Consider the following 24,719-nt stretch of genomic DNA (forward strand, 5'->3'; position numbering starts at 1 on the left):
TCTGTCACCCAGGCTAGAGTGCAGTAGCGTGATTTGGACTCGCTGCAGCCTCCACTTCCTGGGTTCAAGAGATTCTCACTCCACAGCCTCCAGAGTAGCTGAGATTATAGGCATGCACTACCACGCCTGCCTATTTTGTAATTTTAATAGAGACAGGGATTCCCCATGTTGGCCAGGCTGGTCTCGAACTCCTGACCTCAAGTGATCCACCCACCTTGGCCTCCCAAAGTGCTGGGATTGCAGGCATAAGCCATCATGCCCGGCCCATTTCTTTAAGGTTTTCTTTCATGGTAAATTCTGGCTTAGAATTTCATCTTATTTGGAAATAATGTAAAATGCTGATTTGTTGCCAAAAAACATTTATTTTTTTAAAAAGCACAAATCTGATTTCTACCACAATATTTGCAGTTTTGTAGCCATTTTGAAGAGTAACATTCAAAAAACACTGGGAAGAAAGAATAAAAGAATACTCATACTTGTTTTTCTTTCCTATCTGCCCACATGACAATTGGATTCCTTGCATTTATGAGACCTCTAAATTCTCATCTTTTCTTTCATGAGCTAGAAGAAAACACCCTTCATTATTCGGTCTTATTCTTCAGCCCATTATTGTTCACATCAAAAGACTAATGTCCTCTACCAATTGAAGTCTGGAATCAAAATAGCAAGGAAATTGACAATTTAGATTTCAAGGTGTTGACACAAATGAGTATGAATTCTTAGGTACTAATTAGTCACACAATTAACGACTATTTCACTCTCAAACATACAACCTGTTCTATAAATAAAATAGCACTCTGCTGTAATTACTCAAATGGGGATATTTAGGTTGTAAAAAATAATATACCCTTTCTGTCTTGTTAAACAACCTTACCCATGATGGACAAAGTTTTTGTTTTTTCTAGATATAAAATGAACATGTTATTCAGAATTTTCACTTATATAGTACTGTTAATGAAATGCATATTTCTTTCAAAAATACTATGGCAGGGAATAATCCTAAATGAGAAGCTCAAACCAAGAATGGAATTTTATAATAGAGTGCTGAGAGGTATAAAACAGTAATGTTAACGGTGTGGCATTTAATGGTGTCTTAATAATAATTCATTGCTTAATGGCTATAAAAATGAATATTAAATAATCAGTTCAATACTTTGCGTAACTCAGCTCCTATCGTTCCAATGGACAAGTAATTTGTCTCCATCTTCAACACTGACTTTTTGCTTGAGTTCACACAAACTCAAATACCACCTATACAATAACTGATCATTGTTTCTAGGTATCTGTGGAAATGATATTAAACCCTGCAAATTACACAAAAGAAGCAATAAAGAATATGGCCTTTTCCCTTTAGGGTTTCACAACAAATTGTAAACTGCATAAAGGTTATTAAAATGACAACTCGGTAGCAAAGGGTGAGTGAGGGGAATAAACCTAAATATCTATCAATAGGAGACTGGTTATATAAATTAAAATTCATCCCTACAAAGATATAATACATAGCTAGGAAAAAAATAAAGCTCTTTATGTAATAAAATGGAGTAATTACAAAGTAGATTGTTAAGTAAAAAAGAAATGTATGAAGCAGCACTCAATGTGTATAAAAGAGGGAGAAACTATATACGTACACACACTGGCTCATGAATATAAGGAGATGCACTAACCGTACAGTAGCCACTACGCACATGAGGCTCTTGAGCAACTGAGATGTGGCTAGTGTGACTAAGAAACTGACATTTTAATGGAATTAATTTACATTTCAAATCTGACTTGGTATAAAATTTTTTTTGCTAAAGACAACTTTATTGTTTTGAAAGACTTCGAATCATATAACCATGTGTCATGTAATATGTTATTTACATTAATTTTTTAATGTGGCTCCTAAAATATTTAAAATTGCATTTGTGGCTTATATTTCCATTGGACAGTGCTAGTTTAGAATGCTACCAGGATTCAAAAGAACTCATAACACTGATTGCCTCTGGGAAAGAAATGGGTGACAGGAACCAAGATGCTAGAAGGAGATGTCTCACCGTTTTGTCATTTTGCTCTTTTGCTTTTTGTGACATTTGAATATGTTGCCTATTAGAAAAATAACGAATAAATAACATGGCCCATAAATCCCATTGTAAAGAACTGTCGTTGGCACAACCATCCATTTAATTTTGGACGAAATATTTTCCCCCACAATCAGATAGGGTACTTTTGAAGGGGTTATATATAGTCTTTGGCAGAAAACACTTCATAATAACCTAAGATCACAGAAGTGTTCCACAAACAGTACCCGAGTTACAAAGTGAATACAAGTGATCAAAGCCTTCAAACTGCTTGTTTAGTGGCAATACAGCCCAGCATTAGCACAGCTGCCTCTTCTTCTACCATCAGAAACTGCTCTGCTTTTATTTTCCCACCCACTGAATATATTTTGCTTGTTTTCTTCTTTCATCTTCATCCACATCCCCAAATAAAAACACAATTATTCTTCCATTTCCATTTAGCAAAGCATGCATCTACTTAGCTAACCAAAGCAAAAAATAAAAAATAAAATTCTCTCTTTGAAGAAAACTCCATGAAATTTAATTTTTTTCCATGAAGCAGTAGTGTAAATACATAAGCAGATCACACAGGGCAAAGGGAAAAGAAAGAAATATATATCATATACACAACTGAAAAATAATATATTTAAATATAAATGAAAAATAAAATTGTATATGAATGGGGTATTACCCCAAATCTCCCAGATTTTTCCATTTTATTTTGAATATAAATACTTTAAAATATTTTTCTTGAGATAACCAATTATAGAGCTTCAGCTGCATATAACAATGAAAACTATTTAATTAGAAGTGTCAAATTTAAGAAGCTGGCTGGTTCTCTAAGATTTAGGAATAAAAACATCTCCCTTCTCAAATCCTAAAGTGTCTCCTCCTTTTCTTGCACTCCTTCCACTTCCATAAGAATGTTTGACATAGGTCCATACTGGTGTGACATAGATCCACATTCTGAAAAAAGAGAGTCCTAGGGCCACGGTGATGACAAGTACAAAACCATCCACAATGGTTCAGCCACCGAGTGGCAACTAAGCTGAGATGAGTTCCTCTGTAAAAGTAGAAGTAAAAGATGCTGATCATGGAATTAAATCATTTCACTGTACTACTCACTCCCTGCATCCTAAACTGTATTTCTTGGTGCCGCAAGGCTATTCCTTTAATACCACTGGTATTTGTGGTACCTTTGTGTTCAAACCCTTCCAAATATCCATGGGATGCCAGAAACTTGGTCTCTACCTTACCTACGCTTTATAGTAATATACGGAAACTGTGAATGTCCCAAATCCAAGACATTCAAACACCCCACTGCTGTCAACAAAAAAGAATGGATTTGGGTTATCAAAAAGTATAGTAAATATTCAAAATCCTCAGATAATTTTTAGAACTGCCACTAATTCAAACATGCATAACCTTAGTGTCCTAAATGATACATAAAAAATGAAAATCTCAAATCTCAAAGTGTTGCACCCCACATATATATATGAATCTTGAATTTGATTAGAAAGCTGTAAAAATTCTCCTAAATAAATTTAAGATTATATAACTTATAACCGTGTAACTAAATTAGTGTTGGAAATATGTTTCTAGGTTTCACAAGGATACCAGCACAAACTTCAGGACTATATTTTCCTAGCGTCATCTAAGAGTGAATTTCCTACATATTTCTACATAGAATCACAAACCTATGGTGTGAATTACTCTTGAATATTGTTTGTTTCAGATCAGATTGTATTTCAAAATGATGTATGGTAAAGTGAAGTGAACTAGAAAGTGGAATAGATTCTAGATATAAAACTCATCCCAATTCAAATGTGAGAGGAAAAATGAGTATATTTCCTCTTTTCAGATTACTAGCATTAAATATTTTTCGTTCAATCAAAGTCAAATCTCACTTTCCTAAAGGGAGGAACAAAGTTCATAGATAATAATCACAATAAAGTTTACCTACTTTCAGAGAAAGAGGAAACTGAAAAGACTGATATCATAGGATCACGAACATTGAAAATTTTATTTTATTTTTGGCAGGGCACAGTGGCTCATGCCTGTAATCCCAGCATTTTGGGAGGCCAAGGCAGGGGGATCACCCAAGGTCAGGAGTTCGAGATCAGCCTGGCCACCAGATGAAACACCGTCTCTATTAAAAATACAAAAATTAGCCAGGCATGGTGGTGCATGCCTGTAGTCTCAGCTACTCGGGAGGTTGAGACAGGAGAATCACTTGAACCTGAGAGGCAGAGGTTACAGTGAACTGAGAGCAAGCCGCTGCACTCCAGCCTGGGCAACAGAGTGAGACTCTGTCTCAAAAAATAATTAAAAAAATAAAAATAATTTTTATTTTAACATTTAAAATGTTATTAAATTTTATTTAAATTACCTAGTAGGGATCATTTAAATTTTACTTACGTTATCTAGCAGAAATAAATAAAATTTAAACATTCTTTTCACCTGCTGATGTTTTTTTCTACCACTTTCAGCTTTGCTCTCCTGAAGCACAGAAACAGTATTTTTTTTTTGCTTTAAGTTAAAGCACCTAGCTGCTATCTGGAAATGGGGAACACCACATCTTATGTAGGAGCAAGAGACAGGAAGAACTCACCCCCACAGTGTGGTACGACAGTTTGCTCAGGAGTTTGCCACCAATAACTGAATCACGGATACCTGAGAATTATAGGAGCTGCCATAGACCAGGAAATACAGATACTGTCCTATAAGATAGTGACCCTGTCTCTCTCCTAATTCTATTAAAGCAGTGATACAGCAAGTGACTATCAGGCATAAAAAAAGAGAAAGAGTTGCTCTACCCTCGGAGGCTTCCATTTTGTGTGTAACTTGCATTCATCTTAGCACAAAGGAGAAAATGAATTCAATGACTCCTGTAATTATCTTGATTATGGCTAACTGGCCTAGAAACTGTGGCACATCCAATCAGGTCTGGGAATGGTAGGATAGTAGTCATTTTCCCATTTAGCAGCTCAATTTCCTGTTTTTCCAGCACATCTCAATCAATACACAACTGTGGTAGCTATTAAAACTTTGGCTTCAGCCCCCGCTACTCCCCTTGGGATCATCTAATACTTCCTCGATTCCATTTCTCCAGAAATACTATGTGTGCATGTGCATGAAGGCAGATTTGAGAGCTGGAATCCTCAAGGACTGTAGATAAATGTCTCACCTAGATTTGAGCATCTTAACTCTACTTCCTTACAAACACATGTTGTTGTAATTACAGAAGCTATGATGTAAAGCTTTACTTTAGGCTATAAGGTAAAAAGGTATATTTAATTTTTAAAAATACACCAGAATGCCTACCAACTACTTGGTGTTAATCCCTCAAATTAATCACACTGAGAATCAATGTAATTTTTCTAATGATTAATATTATTTTAAAGATATATTCCGATGCCTTAGCATTCAATCCTATTTAAAGTCAACCTACACACCATATTTTAAAACATCAGATTTTATAAGTACAACCATATTTTGAACCCAAACTACTATAACTCAGCTTTTATTCAACCACATTTCAGAGGTTTGCTTCTGAAACACTTTGACTATTCTCAAATATATGGTATTTTTACACCTTTATGTCCAAAGGAATTTTCTACAAGCCTGAAGTCATTACAAAAGAAAACCTCTGTGCTATTAAACCATACTTTTAAAAAATAATTGTTTATATTACAAATAATAATTGTTTATATAGCTCTGATTTCAATTGAGGAATTAAAAACTACAAATGGCCCAACAAATGGCCAGGCACGGTGGCTCACACCTGTAATTCCAGCACTTTTGCCGAGGCGGGCGGATCACCTGAGGACAGGAGTTTCAGACCAGCCTGACCAACAAGGAGAAACCTCGTCACTACTAAAACTACAAAATTAGCCGGGCATGGTGGTGCGTGCTTGTAATCCCAGCTACTCGGGAGGCTGAGGTAGGAGAATTGCTTGAAACTGGGAGATGGAGGTTGCGGTGAGCCGAGATCTCGCCGTTGCACTCCAGCCTGGGCAACGAGAGTGAAACTCCATCTCAAAAAAAAAAAAAAAAGACACACACACACACACACTACAAGCCCGGCACTGTGGATCATGTCTGTAATCTCAGCACTTTAGGAGGCTGAGGTGAGAGGATCTCTTGAGGCCAGGAGGTTGAGACCAGCCTGGACAACATCTCTCCAAAAAGTACAAAAATTAGCTGGGCATGGTGGCACATGCCTGTAATCCCAGCTACTCGGGAGGCTGAGGTGAGGGGATCACTGCAGCCCAGAAGGCAGAGGCTGCAATAAGCTGAGATTGTGCCACTGCACTCCAGCCTGGGCCACAGAGCAAGACCCTGTCTCAAAAATAAATAAATAAATAAATAGCTACAAGCTACAAATAGAACTAAGTTTTCAACTTTCTATGAGTTGAGCTTAATAGGCCATATCTCCTGCCTTTACATTCTTTGCTGCCTTCATACTGAGATGACAATTCCAATTAAAGCACTTTGCCAAAATGCTCCAAAATTCAACTCCACAGATTTCTTACATCTAAAGTCAACAGTTTTAAAATATTTAAATTTATAAACAGCACAGTGAACTTAAATTATATGAAATAAATTACCCATGCTCACTCTACCATTTTTCTAAAGACTAGCCAATCTTTGAGAATCTTTTCCAAAGGATTCATTCCTCAGATATGAAGTTTGTATGCAAAACTGAAGACGTTTGGCCTTTTATAAATAGTCATGGGAAACTTCTTTCTCTCATACTTTTAGTTTGTTTTTACTGTAGCAGATGGGGGGAAAATTTTAGCAAAGCAAAGTCATAAAAAAAATCTCATAACAACTATCATACTAATGTTAGAACACCAAAAGCTTGAGTACATGAAGTATCTTGAACAACAATAAAAATACTTGCTGGAAATTATAAAGACATTTTGACTTTTAGACTCAAAAAACTAGATAGGAACTCCTTCCACCTTCGGTCCATTTCCTCCTATGCACATTTGTTTCTAAATATCTTCTTAATTATATCAGTCATTTTTTCTAAAGTTTCTCTGGCACAGAAGTCTGGAATTCTCTTTAAAATATATTCTAATATCTTATAAATGTTAAAAGTCTAAAATGTTTGCCAACAGCCAAGTCTAGTCTTTACTTGAAAAAGGAATCAATCACCAATCTCCATTCTGCAAAATCCTCTAGTATAAGATATATTTCACTCCATACAGATAATAAATAATTTTGTTTTAACCGACATTTCAGTTCATACTTAGAAGTCTCCTGTATACAATAAATTTTTAATTAAACAATGACTAGTTAATTTACTGATCTTATAAATTAGGCCAGTGGGTCAGCAAACTTTGTCTGTATAGAGCCAGAGGGCAAATATTTTTAGCTTTGCAGGCCATATGGTCTTTATCTGGACTATTCAACTATAATGTGAAAGCAGTTGGAGAATAATATGCAAATGAGCATGGGTGGCTGTTTGCCAGTAAAACTCTATAAATACAGGTGGAGGATAGCAGATTAACATCCAGAATATAGACAGAATTAAAACAAACAGATTGAAAAACAAAGGACTTGAACAGACATTTCTCCAAAGATGATTTACAAATGGCCAACAAAAAGGTATTCCAAATAACTACACGTTAGGGAAACAGGAATCAAACATGCAATGAGATACTACCACATACCCATTAGGATAGCAGCTACAGGGAAGTGGGGGGGAGCTCCATAACATAAAAATTGGTGAAAAGAAATTGGAACCTCGTGTACTTTTGGTGAGAATATAAAATGATACAACCACTGTAAACAAACAAACAAACAGTACGGCAGTTCTTCAAAATAAATAAATAAAACTGCTATATGATCCAGCCTTTCTAACAACATACCCAAAAGAACTGAAAGCAGGGTCTTCAAGAGGTATTTGTATACCCTTATTCATAGCAACAGCACTATTCACAATAACTAAAATGTGAACGAAACCCAAATATCCACTTACGGATGAATAGATAAGCAAAATGTGGTCTATACATACAATGGAATATTATTCAGCTATAAAAAGAAATAAAGTACTGATACATACTACAACACGTATGACATTACGTGAAATAAGCCAGTCAAAAAAAGACAGACTTTGATCTCACTTGTAAGAGGTACCTAGAGTAGTCAAAATCATAGAGACAAAGAAGAATGGTGGTTGTTGGGGGGCTGGAGAAAGTTGAATGGGGACATACTGTTTAATGGGTTTAGAGTTTCAGTTTTGCCAGATGAAGGAGTTATAATGATGGATGGTGGTGATGGTTCAACAATATGAATGTGCGTTAACACCAATGACCATGCAGTTAAAAATGGTTAAGATGGTAAATTTTATGCTATGCATATTTTACCACAATTAAAAAAAAAAAAAAAAAGGAGAAAAAAGGGGGAAAAAAGCAGGTAGAGGGCTGTTTTGACTTTCAGGACATAGTTGGCTAGACCATAGTTTGCTGACCCATAAGTTAGGCTGTTGCATTTTAAATTATAAGCATAGACATAATGTTTTAAGCCAGTAACAAAGTATCATTTATACACTAATATCATGTTCCTTTTATTCCTACAGATACATATAATTTCTGTAGTGAAGCTCTTAAGATTAGAAGCCTATTTCCCAGTGCCTAGAAAAATGTGTTTTATATAAAGTAAGGGTTCAGGAGTTTTTGACTGATTAATTAAAAGTAGTTGTCTTAATAACATGAAGTTTGGCATTTATTATTATATTAACACATCTGGCATTTCAATGACACCCAACCCATATAACTCACAATGTTGTAGAACACTAAATACGAGTTAAATGTGTGAAGGCACCAAAAAAACTTCAAACTATCCCTTTTGATGTTACAATTATTATTTAGAATGTTTCAAAGAAAAAGCAGCAGCTGAGAGGCCATAAAACTATTTTATTTTCCTAAAACAATCAATCATTCCCCGAATGGGCTAATTTATCATAGAATTAATAAAAGTGAGGATAAGGATATCAACTACGTTTTTCCTGAAATGTATTAAAATATTACAGAGTTAATGGTTAAATATAAACCAAAAATATAAGGTCATAATATTGTTATTCAATATCCTCTAATTCATGCAGAGATAATCTGATTTTGAAGGACAAGTATTGCACTGTTTTAACAAATAATTTCATTTTTCTTATTCAGTAATCAAAAATCCTACTTTTGAAATATTATTACACATTTAATAGCTGCCTAATATCAAAAAATAAGTATAGACTTTGTCATATGATGAAAAAAAATGCCAGTTTACTATGAGTTAAATTACATCATACCAAACACAGGAATATGTTACACATTACTTTGAAGACATAATCCAATATTTAATCTCCTTTTAAATGCTAGACATTTTATATGCATTGAAATTTGTAGTTTTTAAATATAAAATATAAACATGATTTTAAAAAGAATCAAGATAATGCTTTTATAAGGCCACTTTAAATAAAAATCATTTTTAGCCATTCAGTATAATCCATGGTAGAAAACATAGCCCTATGAAAAGCATAGGTTTGGAATCAGAGCTTGTTTCTAATAATCTTCCATTCCTTAGAGTTGTATGACCTTCAATGTGTTAATTAAGCTCTCTGATCCTCAGTTTCATTCACTGTAAAATGAAGTTAATATACTTATTCAAAAAGAAGTAGCAAAAGCTTTAAAAATAATACTGTAAAGCACCTACATGGAATCTTTCAAAAGGCAAAATAATGCTAAAGTTACAATCTTGAGTTCCTTACAAATGATTAGTAACAGCCTCTATTCTCTTTTTGGCATCAGCTCCATGTTAGCTGTTGATATCTACTTAATCAATGATTCTCAAATCTGGTCACACACTACAATCACCTGAGCAGCATTTTAAAACTAGCCATCCCCTGGTCCCAGACCAGGAGAATTAAAATCAGAATGGGCGGGGGTGTGAGAGCCCAAGAATTAGTGTGAAAGCACCCCAGATGACTCTCATGTTGAAACTTCAGAAAAGTCACTTAACTTCTAAGTATTCAAGAACTCAGTTCACACAGGGAAACTTTAGAACCAATAACGCTCCCCTACGAAAGCTTAAGAAAGCAGCTGTTACATCATTCTTTAATTTTTCATATGCCTTCAATTAACCCCATAGCTCCAAAGCTGCAAAATGATAGAGAGCTTTTGTCCCCCTTGTACATTCCTGAAAATGTACTTCAGAATCAAAATATTAAGATCCTCAGGAGCAAGGTCAATTAAGCTTTTGACATTTAAATTTCGAAGGATTTTTTTTTGTAAAGCATATCTGGGTAAGTAAAGAACGTAAGCACTAGTTCCAAAGATAAGCACCCAAGTTGATGTCAGCAATCATGTTGCTTTTTCTAAGAGATTAATGTCACTTTACTAAGTACTAATATAGGAAACTTAAATAACTTTACTAATTGGATATCCACGTTAGAGAAGGAAATCACTTTTGGCTATCACTCTCTTTTCCAATGCAGCATTTCAATTTTCCAACAAGGGTCTCCAACAGTGTTGCTCTCTACAAAAAAACTCAAACCAACCTAGGATTTCCACTTCGTAGAAACAAATATAAAAATGATTTATCATTTTTCATCTAGATCACTATGCAAGTTAAGCCAGTCAACTTTCACATACATATGAAAACACACACATGAATTAGATAGGAGTATCTATGTATGTATATGTATAGTATACATAAAATATGTAAATATATAAGAATGTACATATCACATTTGAATATATATAAAGTTGCATGCAAACTTTTTGCTCAAAGGAAAACTGAAACTGTTGTGACTCAATGTCTTTTGACATCTGAACTCTTAGCCTCAAAACAAATGCCAAAAAGAAGCCCATAAGATACAGAACAACAAATATAAAGTGGATACTTCTGCATGATATTAAGAAAGGGATCTAAAGCCAGGCACAGTGGCTTGTGACTGTAGTCTCAGCTACTCAGGAGGCTGAGGTGGGAGGATTACTTGGGCCCAAGAGGTCAAGGTCAGCCTGGGCAACATAGCAAGACTCCACCCTGTCTCAAAAGAAAGGGATCTAATCTAGAATGGTAAGGGATTAAAGCAGTACAATGGAGGCCAAAATGAAAGACATTCAAGATGACCACAGTATCAGACCCTTTCAAGGCAGGGATTTCACCAGCACACACCCTAAGGCAGCCACTATTTCTTTGCACCGTCGCTTCCACTGAAAAGAAAATGACACCCAACCCACATAACTCACAATGTCGTAGAATGCTAAATGCGAGTTAAATGCGGGAAGGCACCAAAAAACCTTCAAACTACCCCTTTTGATGTTACAATTATTATTTAGAATGTTTCAAAGAAAAAGCAGCAGCGGAGAGGCCATAATACTATTTTATTTTCCTAAAATAATCAATCATTCCCCGAATGGGCTAATTTATCATAGAATTAATAAAAGTGAGGATAAGGATATTAACTACATTTTTCCTGAAATGTATTAAAATATTACAGAGTTAATGGTTAAATATAAGTTATCTGTTAAAATGTAGATTGTTATATCATACCATGGTCAAGAAAAGATTAAAAGCAATTAACAAAATGAACTAGGCACTTAAGAGTTTTTCTTCTGGTTTTACTACTAATTTGCTGGGACTTCAACACACTCACTCAGTGTTTCTGAGCTTCAGAGTCTCATTTATAAAATGTGGAGAACAAAACTTGGTGCTATGTTAAAATGACATGTTACAACAATGTAAAACTTGGAAAATTACAGAGGAATTCTTTCCAACAGTAATATCCAAGGATAAAGACTAAACTAGGCTTCATTGTCTATTAAAGTAATGAGTTATGATATAATTAGTCAGTTTTATAGCAAGAAATTTTCCTCCAAAACCTAACAATTATAACATATTAAGATTGCTGCCTGCCACCTCCAAAATATCCTTGTCTAGATATTTCTCCCCCAATTTAAACCCTTTATATTCTGGGTTTTTGAGAAAGAACAGAGGCAATACTGAATATTAAATATTCAACAAATCTTATATGACAGGCATATGCCAAAGGACAAGTTACACAAGTGAAAGAAGACAAATGAAGTAGAGAGGTAATTTTTTAATGTTGATATTTTTCAGGTAATGATCACTTCCCTGAATAGAATAATGTCAGGTAAAATGATAGAACTACTGTGTTATTTTAGATAAGGTGTTGACACATTTTCCCTACTTAAATTTGAAAAGGGGAGGGCAAAAGTCCTTTAAAGATGTTTGACAAATTAGATAAAGCTCTTTTGTACTTCCTTTTTAAGCAAACAACTTATCAGTTTAACCTTTAAATTCTCAAAAGTGGCTGGGCGCACTGGCTCACACTGGTAATCCTAACATTTTGGGAAGCCAAGGTTAGAGGATTGCTTGAAGCCAGGGGTTTGAGATCAGCCTAGGCAACATAGCAAGACCTCGTCTCTACATTAAAATAAAATACCAAGAGTAAAGTCTGAAGGTTCTTACTATAGTTATGCTTGCCAGCAAAAAGTGTTTTTCTGTTTCTTTAACACAGAGCCACCTGACCTCACCTACTTACTTAAAGTCCCCAGTGACTTCTGAACACCCATGGGTGTATTTTGTGAAAGCAGGTATGTTTTTCTTTCTTGTTTTTGAAAGTACCTTAACCTAATCCATTTCCAAACCCGATTTAATTCTATTTTATTTTGCAATCCCTGAATACATTTCAGTATCCTGACAGCTGTCTCGTCAATTCACATAATTCTGCAGCTCCACTTAGGAATCTTGCTTGTATGCTCAATATCTTTCTACCAATATATTTCTTTACTCATCCTGATGTGAGAATATATGTAAGGAGATATGATAATATTTAAACAATGAAAAACCTGGGGAAAGAAATGAAAGTCAACAGCGAGAGGAATATTTGCAGAGAGGAGAAAGTTAATTGGAGCAAAATGAAATAATTAATTCACATACTACGTTTCCTCTATGTAAAAATTATACTAAATATCTTTTAGATTAGTCATGTTGCTTTGAGACTTTTCCATGTTTCCTCTAGACAACTGCCAATGTTCGCATGGTCTCTGATGAATAAACATGCTGTGACTTGCTTCTAAGGAAACGCCTGTCATGTTCCAGGGAAAAATGACTTCTACACTCTTAAATCAGGAAAATTGTACAAGTCTCATTCATTAGTGACAACGTCGATTTTTCCCTAACGTTTCTATTTCTGGAATGCTCATATTCTCAATTGGGCATTTCTGCGTTCAGATTAACTAAGAAAATAAACTGTTGGAGGAACACTTAACGCTGGGGGGAAAAAAAGTTGTACTACATCAAATGAGTTTCCCACTTCAGAAGCTCAACTAGCATCCAGGTTACTCCTGAACTATTTACCAAGACCAAGGTTAATTTCGGGTTTTCTTCATCTCTTGCAGAACTACCTGTTCTCATTGCTGTTTACTCAAACGCTTAGCAAGGTGACTATTAGCATATCTGGCAGGAAGACATGCCTCATTTAACATTAACTCACCATGTGACAGCCCCTTCCTCTCTTCTCAAACATGTGAGGATAAAAAGAAAAGTAGAGTTGTTTGCAATCTGATTTGCCCTGGGTTTTGGCACCAGCAATTGGCCACAGGCACACACACCCCCAGTCAGAGGCGCGCACCCCGCTCGCTCCCGGAACTGTCATGCGGGCTGACAGCTGGCACACCCTCCTGTCCCCCTCCAACCGCCTGCAGAAAGCCCACTCCTTACAGTCACCTTGGCATTGCTCACCTGCCTGGGTCTCAGCCCATGGCCAAGGAAACTTTTGCCCTCCCTCCCCAGGAGCTCACTTACAGGTATCGTCCACCGCTCCCCCAGAGCCCAAACAAGGGCCCCTTTGTTACAATTTTTGCTCTCGGACTCCTCACCCAATTCCTGGCATTCAGCTGGCCTTCAGCAACCCAGGGCAGCCCCGGTAGGAAGGCAACCAGAAACGACCCGAGCCCTCCGCCCGGGCGGCCTCCGAGAAGGCCGGGAGGAAGCAGCCTCCCCGGCCGCGTGGAGGACAGCCAGTGAGTCAGGCCGCCGGCAGGGCAGCGAGTTGCCAGCCAGGTGAAACGGCCGAGGCCTCGCTATCCTCGCCGTCCTCGCTCTCCCCAGTGAGGGGCGGCGCGGCGCTTTGGGCTTACCCGACTGGGGCGTCCTGCGGGCGCGGGGTTCGGCCGTCCATCGCCCTGCGGGGCGCTGCGCGGGCTCCAGCTCCCAGGCGGCGCGTCACTGCTGGGGTGGGAGAGACCGGCGGGTCAGGGCGGGACGCACGCCTTCCCGAGGCCGGAGCGAAGCTGGCTGAGCGTCAAGAGCCCGCCCGCGCTGCCCCAGCCCGGACCGGCCCGCCTCCCGGGTGCGCTTCCACCTGCGGGCCCCGGCTCCCAGCCCGCGGGCGCCGCCGCCGTCGCTGCAAGGTCTAGCGGGCGCCCAGAGCACCGCAGAGGAGGCGGCGGCGCTGCAGCCCCCGCCCCGTGGGGTTTACTGGGTAGCCATTTGGCGCCTCTCGGGGAGGGAGAGGAGCGGGGCCGGGCGCACGGGCACCGCCGCCACGCCGGCAGCGCACTCCCAGGCTCCTCCGGCCGAGTTTGCACAAACAAAACGCCCTGGGAAAACTTTTCCCTAAGAGAAGTTGGAAGGGCTGATCTCTCTTTTCCCACCCAAGGCTCCTACGTTCTTTCCCAAAGGAGACAGTAGCTCGCCTGTTCTCCCTCGCGGCTTCCTCTCCTACTCTTCCCTCCCCCGGCCCGCGCTCTTGCCGCTCGGCTCTCAAGCCAGGACTTGAATGGAGAAGCGGCAACCCCTGCGAGGCTCAGCCCAGCGCGGGCAGGGCCGACTCAGCGCCTCCCCTGTCCCGCGGGCGGGGTGCGGGCGTTCGCTGGGCGCTGGGGGCCTCGCTGGAGCCCGATCTCTCACTCACCCTGCCCCATTTCCCTGCCCGGAGTCCGGGAGCTCGCCGCCGCCTGTGCAGCACTGCCGCCCAGAAGTGGGGACGAGCTCGGTGGCATCGGAGCGAGGGAAGCAGCGAGCCGGAGAAAGGAACGGGGCGGGGGTGGGCCGGGAGCGAGTTGGAATTTCCTTCCCCCAGGGCTTCGGGTCTTTGGGGTCCGGCTGGGGAAGCTGAACCGAAAGGAAGCTCCCAGACGAGGTGTTCCCATTCCCACCGCTAGGGCTGCGCTTGGGGAAGGCTGGTGCGCCCGAGCCGGACAGGTGTGGGGGAAGGGAGGTTACCTGCCTTGCCAGGATCCGCGGGGAGGATTAGGGCCTCCGCGGAATGAGGACAGAAACTCGCAGAGTGGGACCTGCAGCTTGCCCTCCCTGGAGTCTGACCCTCGACGTCCAGGATTTTTTTTTTTTTTTAATTTGTGTTTTTAACTTGACCTCTAAGATTGCCATTCTTTTAAAAGTGCACCTGTGACACAGATCTTTCTAATTGATGGCAGGTTTAAGCTTGCCCTGTCTTCAGAGGCATTTTTTGTAAAAGCCTATAACAGCTCTGACATGAGAACTGGACAACAGAATGTCTGATGACAGTCTATAAACTAAGAATTAACTGATAGATTGTATTCACTTATTGGAAGTTTTACAAGGGTAAAGGAATTAGACACAGATGTGTGCTTGTTTGAACGTTTTAGTATCCACGTGCATGCCTTTTACATGATTCTTTACACCTGACAGACAGGTACTAGGTTGGTGCAAAAGTAACTGCGGTTTTTGCCATTTTTAAAAGTAATGGTAAAACCGCAATTACTTTTGCACCACCCTAATTATTTACATATTTTATATTTTTCATAAGTGCCAATTGTTTTAAGATGCGAGCCATTCTGATGGGTCCAAAAATGTGTTTTCAGAAAACCATATGACATTAAGAAATCAACTTAAAATGACAGTTTTAAAAACATATTTGGATTAAACTGATGGAGAGATCTTACATGAAGGAACATCCTGCAGGGGACTTCTGTTGTAGTACTAACATCAAGTAATAAACCTGTGTTAGCCACTGATAGAATAACATTTGGCAGGTATTAAAATTAAATTGATTTTAATGCTCCTTTAGTTGTTTATCCATTTCAGCAACAAAAAAGATTGCTGAACTAAATACCTAGCAGTGTGCCATTTGTCTATCATACGCAGGCATTGATATTTCTTTCTTTCACTGCATAATGTAGTCCTTTCAGTGCATCTTAAATATGAAAAGAAAAACACATGACTCATTTGGATTGCAATACTGGAACCATATTAGAAAAAGTTGCTTTTAGAGATTTTAACTAAGAGTAAAGCAATTTATGTAAATACCTCTGGGTTTTAGTCTTTAAACAATAACTCTAGTTAAACAATTTCATGAATCATTTATGCTTCTGAACACGGAGCTGTGCAAGCTTTTACAGTTGCTTGCACAGACAATGATGCAAATATTGAGTAACAGTGAAACTACTTGAAAGTCCACAACTTTCAATCACAAGACAAGATTAAATCTTTAATTAGTTTCAGCCTTAATGTACGACATACTAGTAATATTATGGACCCTAATACTAGTAAGATTAGGCCTTATCTTAGTCATAAAACATTTTCATAACATTTCATAACCGCTGAAGGCATTTTCAGTGCTCACCACTTTTTGCTCTCCTCCTTCTGGTCCTAGGGAGAAATATATGCTCCACCCCATGGAAATTAGGTATGACCCTGTGACTTTGATAAGTGGAAATGTGAACAGACATGAAATGCTTTGTTTCCTGGTGAAATTACTTAAGCCAGTGTTTGAGTCTCTATGTTCCCTTCCTTTGCTGCTACAATCATGAAAGCATCTATTAAAATGAAGGTGACACAAGACTGAAGGTTCTTGGAATGCTAAACTATCACCCAGAGCACAGCTGCCCTGGAGAGTCCAAGGACCTACAACAGAATCCACATAACCAAGAAATAAGCTCATGTTGGGCAAAACCACTTAAGAGCACCACCAAGCTTGGTGGTCTTCACATATGGTACTAAGCTATCCTCACTGTAGCCAATGATTAGCAAAATAATAATCACAGTTGCTATAAATCTTTCTTTTTTTTTTCTTTTTTTTCTTTTTTTCTTGGAGAAGGGGTCTTGCTCTTGTCGCCCAGGCTGGAGTGTAGTGATGCGACTACAACTCACTGCAACCTCCATCTCTAGGGTTCAAGCGATTCTCCTGCCTCAGCCTCCCGAGTAGCTGGGATTACAGGTGCCCGCCACCACTCCTGGCTAATTTTTGTATTTTTATTAGAGACAAGGTTTCCCCATGTTGGCCAGGCTGGTCTCAAACTCCTGACCTCAGGTGATCCGCCCACCTCGGCCTCCCAAAGTGCTGGAATTACAAGCGTGAGCCACTCGTGCCTGGCTGCTATAAATCTTTTTACATAACAGGAGAAAACTGCTGTTTTCCAATCTTCTGGTTATGCAGAGCTGTTTCAAAATTGCCCATGTTTCCAAGATTGTGCTCAATTTCCCCGTTTGGGAATCTCCCCCTCTCTTCACCACCCTGCCGATCATTTTAAGTGCCTAAGCATAGGTATTATCCCCTCAGGAAGACTTCTCTCATTGCAGAGATAGAAGTAGCCCTTCCCTTTCTTGGCCCCCAGTAGGTTCTGTTAGGTAGGGCAAGGCCCCATGACATTTTGTTTCAGTTATTCATTTACACAATGCAGAGTTAGGGGGGTTTATTCTTTTTTTCTTTTTTTTTTTTTTTTTTATGAGACAGAGTCTCGCTCTGTCACCCAAGCTGGACTGCAGTGGCACGATCTTGGCTCACTGCCACCTCCGCCACCGGGTTCAAGTGATTCTCCTGCCTCAGCCTCCTGAATAGCTGGGACTACAGGTGTGTACCACCACGCCTGGCTAATTTTTTATATTTTTAGTAGAGACAGGGGTTTCACCATGTTGGCCAGGCTGGTCTTGAACTCCTGACCTTGTGATCCGCCTGCCTTGGCCTCCCAAAGTGCTGGGATTATAGGTGTGAGCCACCGTGCCCTTAAAGGACGACGTCTTACCCTTTGTCTCCTGAAAGCATAGCCAAGAACACAGGAGACTCTCCACCAATATGTGTGCACTGAATAAAAGAGTGAAGGAAACCTTCAGGCCTTGCCTCCTCAGGAGAATCCTAAAAGGAACTTGAGTTGGGGAAAGACGTCAACTCAAAGGGGCTGGTAGGCCATTTTAAATGGAACAGATGGAAGGTGAGTTTGTCCTACTAGGGAAAGAAGACTTATTCTTCACATGGTTACCTGATGGGGTTAGTACCAAAATCAATGGGTAGAATGATGCTAAAGGAAGGCTCACCTAGCTATATATCTCTCTGAATAATAATCTAGGTTTTGGAATCCTGCTGGATAGTAATAAATGGAAAGGAGGTTTACATGCTTAATAAATACCTGTGTGCTTATATAAAAAGCAGACAGGCATGTTAAAGTGGGCCATAATGGTTGGAGTTTGTCTAAAATTTTTGTGAACTATTTGGAACAATGAAAACATTTATAAATGCTTATTTTACGTATGTTTTTATTCATACTATAAGTACCATTTGAAAAGTACCATTATATTCATACTATAAGTACCACTTGAAAAGCTCTATTCAAAACTGAAAAATTACACTTCAAAGGTCATTAATATCTTTCTATGCATTTCACCTTTGCACATTACAACCTAAAGGAAGTGTTTATTTTCTGTCTTCTTAGACTGTATGTGTTTGTGGTTTTATACAACAAGATCAGGGCTGTTGCATATCAATTTTAATGAAAGTCTTATTTCAGACTTTGTATTTCAGAGAAGCTGCCCAATCTCAGACAAATATGTTATGTTATTTATGCATAAGACTTCGTTGATGAAAACAGGGAGCTGAAAGTCAGAATTGTAGCTTTAGTCTCAATCCAGTAATATATGCATAATAGTTAATTACCTTTTCATCTCTGTGTAGTGCTTTCATAATTTACAGAGTATTCCTACATGTATTAACACATAGAAAGTGTTGTTAGAATTTGATGTTCCCTATATAAATGCTGCATGAGAACTTTATCCCAAAATAACAAAAATATTTTCTTTGGCTGTCAGAAATCCTGGGCCAGGTTTTGTAATTAGCCAGGTTTTGTAATTGTATTTATCTTTATCATTGGTATATCTCCCTTTCCCTTTCCTCCTATTCCAATTCATAATCTTATTTTAATGCCTTTTTCCAAACTGACCAACAATTAATAGGTAAGAATAAATAAACTCAGCAGATATGTTTGTTGAAATAGTATAGTTTCCTTAACACAGAAATGTCTATTCATGAAAAAAAATTTTGATTTTGTTTCATTGAGAACTGTTTTCTTCTTTGCACTGAAGTTAGAAATATACAAAGGAAAATATGAAAACTTGTTAACAACTCTTAAATGATTAAATGTTTACTTTGATGTCCAATGTATGCAATTATAATAAAAACTGACAGAATTAGTTTTGTCCATTGAAATTAAAGCCAATTGTTAAACATTTCAAAGTCAAATATAATGGCTAAATGCTGTATTGTTTATGTAGTTTTTAATAACCATAATAATTGTAGCCATTTTAACTCTCATCATATCTATTTTAATATGTGAGTTAAATGACCTACCCAAATGAAGTGGTAATACATTTATTCATACTTTCAAGTTTAATGCATGCCCCTTCTTTAAGTACCAGAGATAACAAATATTTTTTGTAGAGTAACTGAGTGTGGGAGATATTTTTATCCAGTTATTTTATATTAACAGAAGAAATAAAAGTCATATTTGACTAATTTATTCCTAAAGTATGAATAAATCCCTGTTTTTCTTGTATGAAGTTCAGTACTCACTTTGATATCAAAGCTTGAAGAAAATAAATACAATACTTTTTTATTTTTATTTTTTTGAGATGGAGTCTCGCTCTGTTGCCCAGGCTGGAGTGCAGTGGCGCAATCTCGGCTCACTGCAAGCTCCGCCTTCCAGGTTCACACCCTTCTCCTGCCTCAGCCTCCCGAGTAGCTGGTACTACAGGCGCCCACTGCCACGCCGGGCTATTTTTTTTTTTTGTATTTTTGGTATTAGCCAGGATGGTCTCGATCTCCTGACCTCATGATGCACCCGCCTCAGTCTCCCAAAGTGCTGGGATTAGAGGCGTGAGGCTCCGCACCCGGCAATACTATTTGTAAAGGGAAAATATGAATTACACTCTTCATGGTCCTATATTTGGAATTACAGAGGTTTTTTTTTTTTTTTAATACCTTTTCTCTCCTGGAGGGTCATTTACAAACAAGCCTTCTAGAGATTGAAAGAACCAAAATAGATGTGCTTTGTTCTCAATTTTAATCAGTTTTTAACTCATCAGATTTTATATTTTGAAACATGAAAAATCACTGAACATTTTTTAGAATAGAACTTCCGAGAGGATTATATATTCATGAATTAAATTTTATTTCAATCAAAGGAGCATTTTATCGGATATCTGCTATACCAAGAATTGGGCTAGGAAAACAAAGATCACAAAGATACTGCCTTTGTCCTTGAGGGGCTCACAGACCACTGGGCTCATCAGTACTATTTTTGTGACTGTCAATCAACTTAAAATCTTAAGGAAGTTGGTCAATAATCAGTGTAGGGCCTTTTACTGCTCTCCCAAAATATAAATAATTTTTCAGTTCTAAGTATCAGAAGAAGAAATGCCTGAGTTTGGTATGCTATCTCTTAAAATGGTGCTATATTTCTATATTATCATATTCAGTGCTAAAAAGAAACTCTTTATTAATATGCACACATTCCAGAATAGAGGTGAGGCCTGGAGAAACGTGCACGGGCATGCAGACATGTAATTTAGTGCTATGAGCATTAAAGAGGGCAGGGTTTTCAGTGCCCATTCAAATGTCAAGCTCAGATTCTCCTCCATCAACACAAAGTTAACTAAAATCTACTTTCTCATTTCCCTCTTTAAGATATCCTTTTGTCAAATAAATTTCTATTTCTGGATTCCGTAATTCTGTTGGCAGTAATTTTCTTACTCATTGGAAGTAAATAAGCCCTTCTATTAAAGTATCAGTTTTGTTAAAAGTACCCTGGTAATTTAAAATTCAAATACCATTCAAATGCGGGTGTTCCTTTAAAAAAAAAAAAAGATAAGGACAAAACAGTCAACTTTTTTCTATTTCGTGTGATACAATTAACTGAATCTTTGTATTTAGAATTTACATTGTCTATTCAATTCTAACTGTAACTGGAAGCTGCATCTCTCCCTTTCTGTTTTAAAGAGCTTCCTAAAGCCTTAACTGCTTGTCAGTTTCCATGTATTTCAAAATGTTCGACTTTGAGCCAGGTAGCCACTGATTTGGCTTTCCAGGCATAAAACCTAACAAGTCTCAGCATATTTCATCCTGGCAGGGCTCCTTGCCCCCTCCTGTGCCTTTTCTCTTGGGAGGCTGAGTGTGTGTGCGGTTAACTAAGTACCACAGTGGTTAAGAGCTCAGGCTCTGGAGCCAGACAGATTTGAGTTTACATCCCTGGATTTGACTCTTACTATCTGGGTGACATTAGGAAATTTACTGTTTCTGGCAAAGAGTAAGTGTCCAGTGAGGGTAATGGAAGCCCTTATTAAACAAATGTTACAAATGGGAGCCAGCTGTGTCTCTGTAAGCTGCCATCTGTGAAGCAGATAATTTCCTCCTCCAAGCTGAGAGCTCTGGCTTCTTGCTCTGTAATGACCTTGAGTAAATCACTTTACTGCGGGATCTTCAATTTCCTTATCTCTATAATGAATCTATAGATATTCTGTGATCTCTGAGTTTTCTCACTATCTATGTTGAGTAATCAAGCTGATTGTGTTAAAACTATTGAATTCATATATATGGACTATTAATAACAAGATGTCACATACAGCCCCTTGCAATGCACTCTCACTTATTGAATCCAGTTTGAGCCACTTAAGGGCTTGCATAGATTGACACTCATATCCTTATTTCACTGTTCTGGAAACTGAAGCAAAGACTTGCCCAAAGCCTTGATACTAGTAAAGTAGCAAAACTAGAATCCAAAGTTATTTCTTCTGGTTTTTACTTTATTTTGCAGTAGCATTACAGTTACCTTGTTGCAATCATAGCAGACTTAAAAGTTATCCCAGAGCAAATAAATATTATTGTGTAAGCAGCATGCTGAAGATCTTCTATCTCCTAGGCCAGCTTCAAAGGTACTGCCTACCTGAACCCGCCTAGTCCCAAAGGACACACTTCAGTCTGGGGAGAGTTTAAGGTTGTAGACATATCCATTTTCGTTTAAGGAATATGAAGATCAGGGAGGCAAAATAGAGAGAGGAAAAATTAAGAGATGGTCAGAAACTCAGATACATTCTGGAATGAGCACCCTTGACCAGACCAAGAACAAAGACTCTATAAAAATGTGAACTCTTGTTATTATTAGTCCATGTTCTGCTGTGGGATCCACCCAAGACATTGAAAACTGTACAGAACAGGATGAAGTTGAATCAGATCATTCTGTACTCCTAACAAGGTCCACCCCATGAGAGATTTGCAGCAGAATTAATGACACTGTGCATTTTCCTCTACTAACAACAATAACAACAACAATCTAGGAAAATCAAAGGCAACCCTACATGGAAAATTACACAAAATGAATATTTGGATTACAAATAGTATGATGGGAAGAGCACACTGCCAAAAGTCCACCTAGTATGTTGGAAATCACTGCTTCTAGCACATATAAGGTACAATTTTTTAATGTTTTAAACATTCATTATTGGCTACTTTAATTATTTTTCCTTGGTAACTGCAGTAGAAATGGAAAAATGATAGAAAGGCAGAAAATGATGATATAACTTATTAGATATATGTAAGTGTGTGAACTTTGGGTTTTATTGTTTAGCTCATCTAGTAACTTGGGAAAATAATAGCAATTCCATAAGATTGTTGAGAAAATTAAATGAGAGAACACAGTTAACAGACTTAGCTCAATGTCTAGCATAGAGGGCACTCAGGCATCCCTGGCATACAGGTATGAGTCTGCAATTAACAAGGTAATGGAAAGAGTGATGCAGATCTCTGACTGAAGTATTTTCTCCTGGGCTTACAGTATTTATCAGCTGCCACAATACAAGTAAGTAGCAGGATAAGCTTACTTAAATAAGGTGATTTTCCTGTTTGATGTATTTTTATATGATTGCATATTTACAAGGGCTACAGTGTATATTTCAGGGATAGTGATATATATTTTCTAGATCTTTATAATTTTCTGTTGTAATAAATAGAGTGCATAATTTTGATCAACAAAGAACAAATATTTTCATTCAGAGACCTAGGAATGTACTAAGTAAATAAATAATTAGTTTTGGAATTAAAAACAAAACTGGGATTAAGACTTTTTTTTCTGACCGTGTTAAAGGAAACCATGTCATTTTTTCTTTTTCTTTTTTATTTTTTTAAATATCCAGACTTCAAAATTATCATATCAGTTTTAACTTCTCAATCTCCTGCTACATGGGGACTATTTGTGATAATCAGTGACCTTTTACATGGAATGCTACTAAAATATAGTTTTATGTCTGGCAAATGTAAGACTCCTTTCTTCTCTACATATTTTGATTTAAATGAAGTATTGCCTCATTACTCCAGGTGTAATTCTTATGTATGTTATAAATTTTGCAATCTGTCAATACCACAGAACAAGCTGAGCTATGGTTAACACTATTTCAACATCCAAGAACTTTCTTCTAGTTCTTTCTGAGATATGCCACTTAAAGAAAAAAAGTTTAAGGAAGTTGAAGATTGTAAGAAATTGGTGGAGCATGCTAGCGGTGGTTTTAGAATACAGTCTTTTTGTTTGTGAGTTCTGTGCTTCAGTTGACATCAGTCATAGCAGTCTAGCAAAACCGATGAATTACCTAAGTTATTTCAGGATTAATATATATTTTAAATATCAAAATCAAGTCAATTCACTGAAGCTAGGCATTCTGCAATTATCATATTTTCATTAGTGGAAATTCAAAATCCCATATCTGAAAAATATTTTAAAAAATAATTTTGTAATTTTTAGTTTCTTTATCAATAAAATGGTAATACAACAGTATCATCATCTGTGTTGCAGGGTATGAATTATGAATAAGTATGGCAAATGACTGTGCTCTATTAAAAATATCTGATTGTAACAGAAATCATACAACATTAAACCTGAAAAAGACTTTAGATAACATGTGCTCAAACTATTCATTACGTATATTAGAAAACTGAAGTTTATAAGTAAGATAACCAGACTTAGTAAATAAAAATACAGGATAACCAGTTAAATTTGAATTTCAGATAAACAATGAATAATTTTTTGGCATAAGTATGTCACCTGCAATATTTGCCTATTATAAATAGTTATTTGCTGTCTATCTGAAATTCAAATTTAACTGAATATCTTGCATTTTACCTGCCGACCCTACCTGTAGAGGTATCACAATTCCTTTTGTTCGTTTCTTTGACCATATTTTGTACATTAAATCTCTAGACTTATTCATCCTATATAACTGTAACTTTGGAGCCTTTTGCCCATTTTCCACCCCCAACCCCAAACCCACATCCCCCAACTCTGGTAACTATCATTCTACTCTGTATTCAATTGTTTATTCAAAATGTATTCAATTTTTTTAAAAAAGATCTCACATATA

At 37.7% G+C, this 24,719-nt stretch overlaps 1 protein-coding gene across 9 annotated transcripts in view; it reads right to left on the reverse strand.

Annotated features, from left to right (window-relative positions):
* LOC105483322 (cordon-bleu WH2 repeat protein like 1) overlaps positions 1 to 15,164 on the reverse strand; it is a 161,649-nt gene extending 146,485 nt beyond the window's left edge. For 3 of the 9 annotated variants that reach the window (XM_011744149.3, XM_011744144.3, XM_011744143.3), the window contains exons 1-2: positions 14,980 to 15,163; positions 14,204 to 14,294 (exon numbers count right to left, since the gene is read on the reverse strand). In XM_011744149.3, coding sequence (XP_011742451.2) covers positions 14,204 to 14,294; positions 14,980 to 15,067 — 179 coding nt within the window. In that variant the 5' untranslated portion in view covers positions 15,068 to 15,163. Of the gene's footprint in view, positions 1 to 13,557; positions 13,714 to 13,942; positions 13,972 to 14,203; positions 14,295 to 14,732; positions 14,855 to 14,979 lie in introns of those variants that run through there. The other 6 variants (XM_011744146.3, XM_011744148.2, XM_011744147.3 and 3 more) reach the window with 6 other exon arrangements.
* Positions 15,165 to 24,719: the final 9,555 nt, after the last annotated feature.

Source organism: Macaca nemestrina, chromosome 11 (assembly GCF_043159975.1).
Source record: "Macaca nemestrina isolate mMacNem1 chromosome 11, mMacNem.hap1, whole genome shotgun sequence".
NCBI lineage: Eukaryota > Metazoa > Chordata > Mammalia > Primates > Cercopithecidae > Macaca > Macaca nemestrina.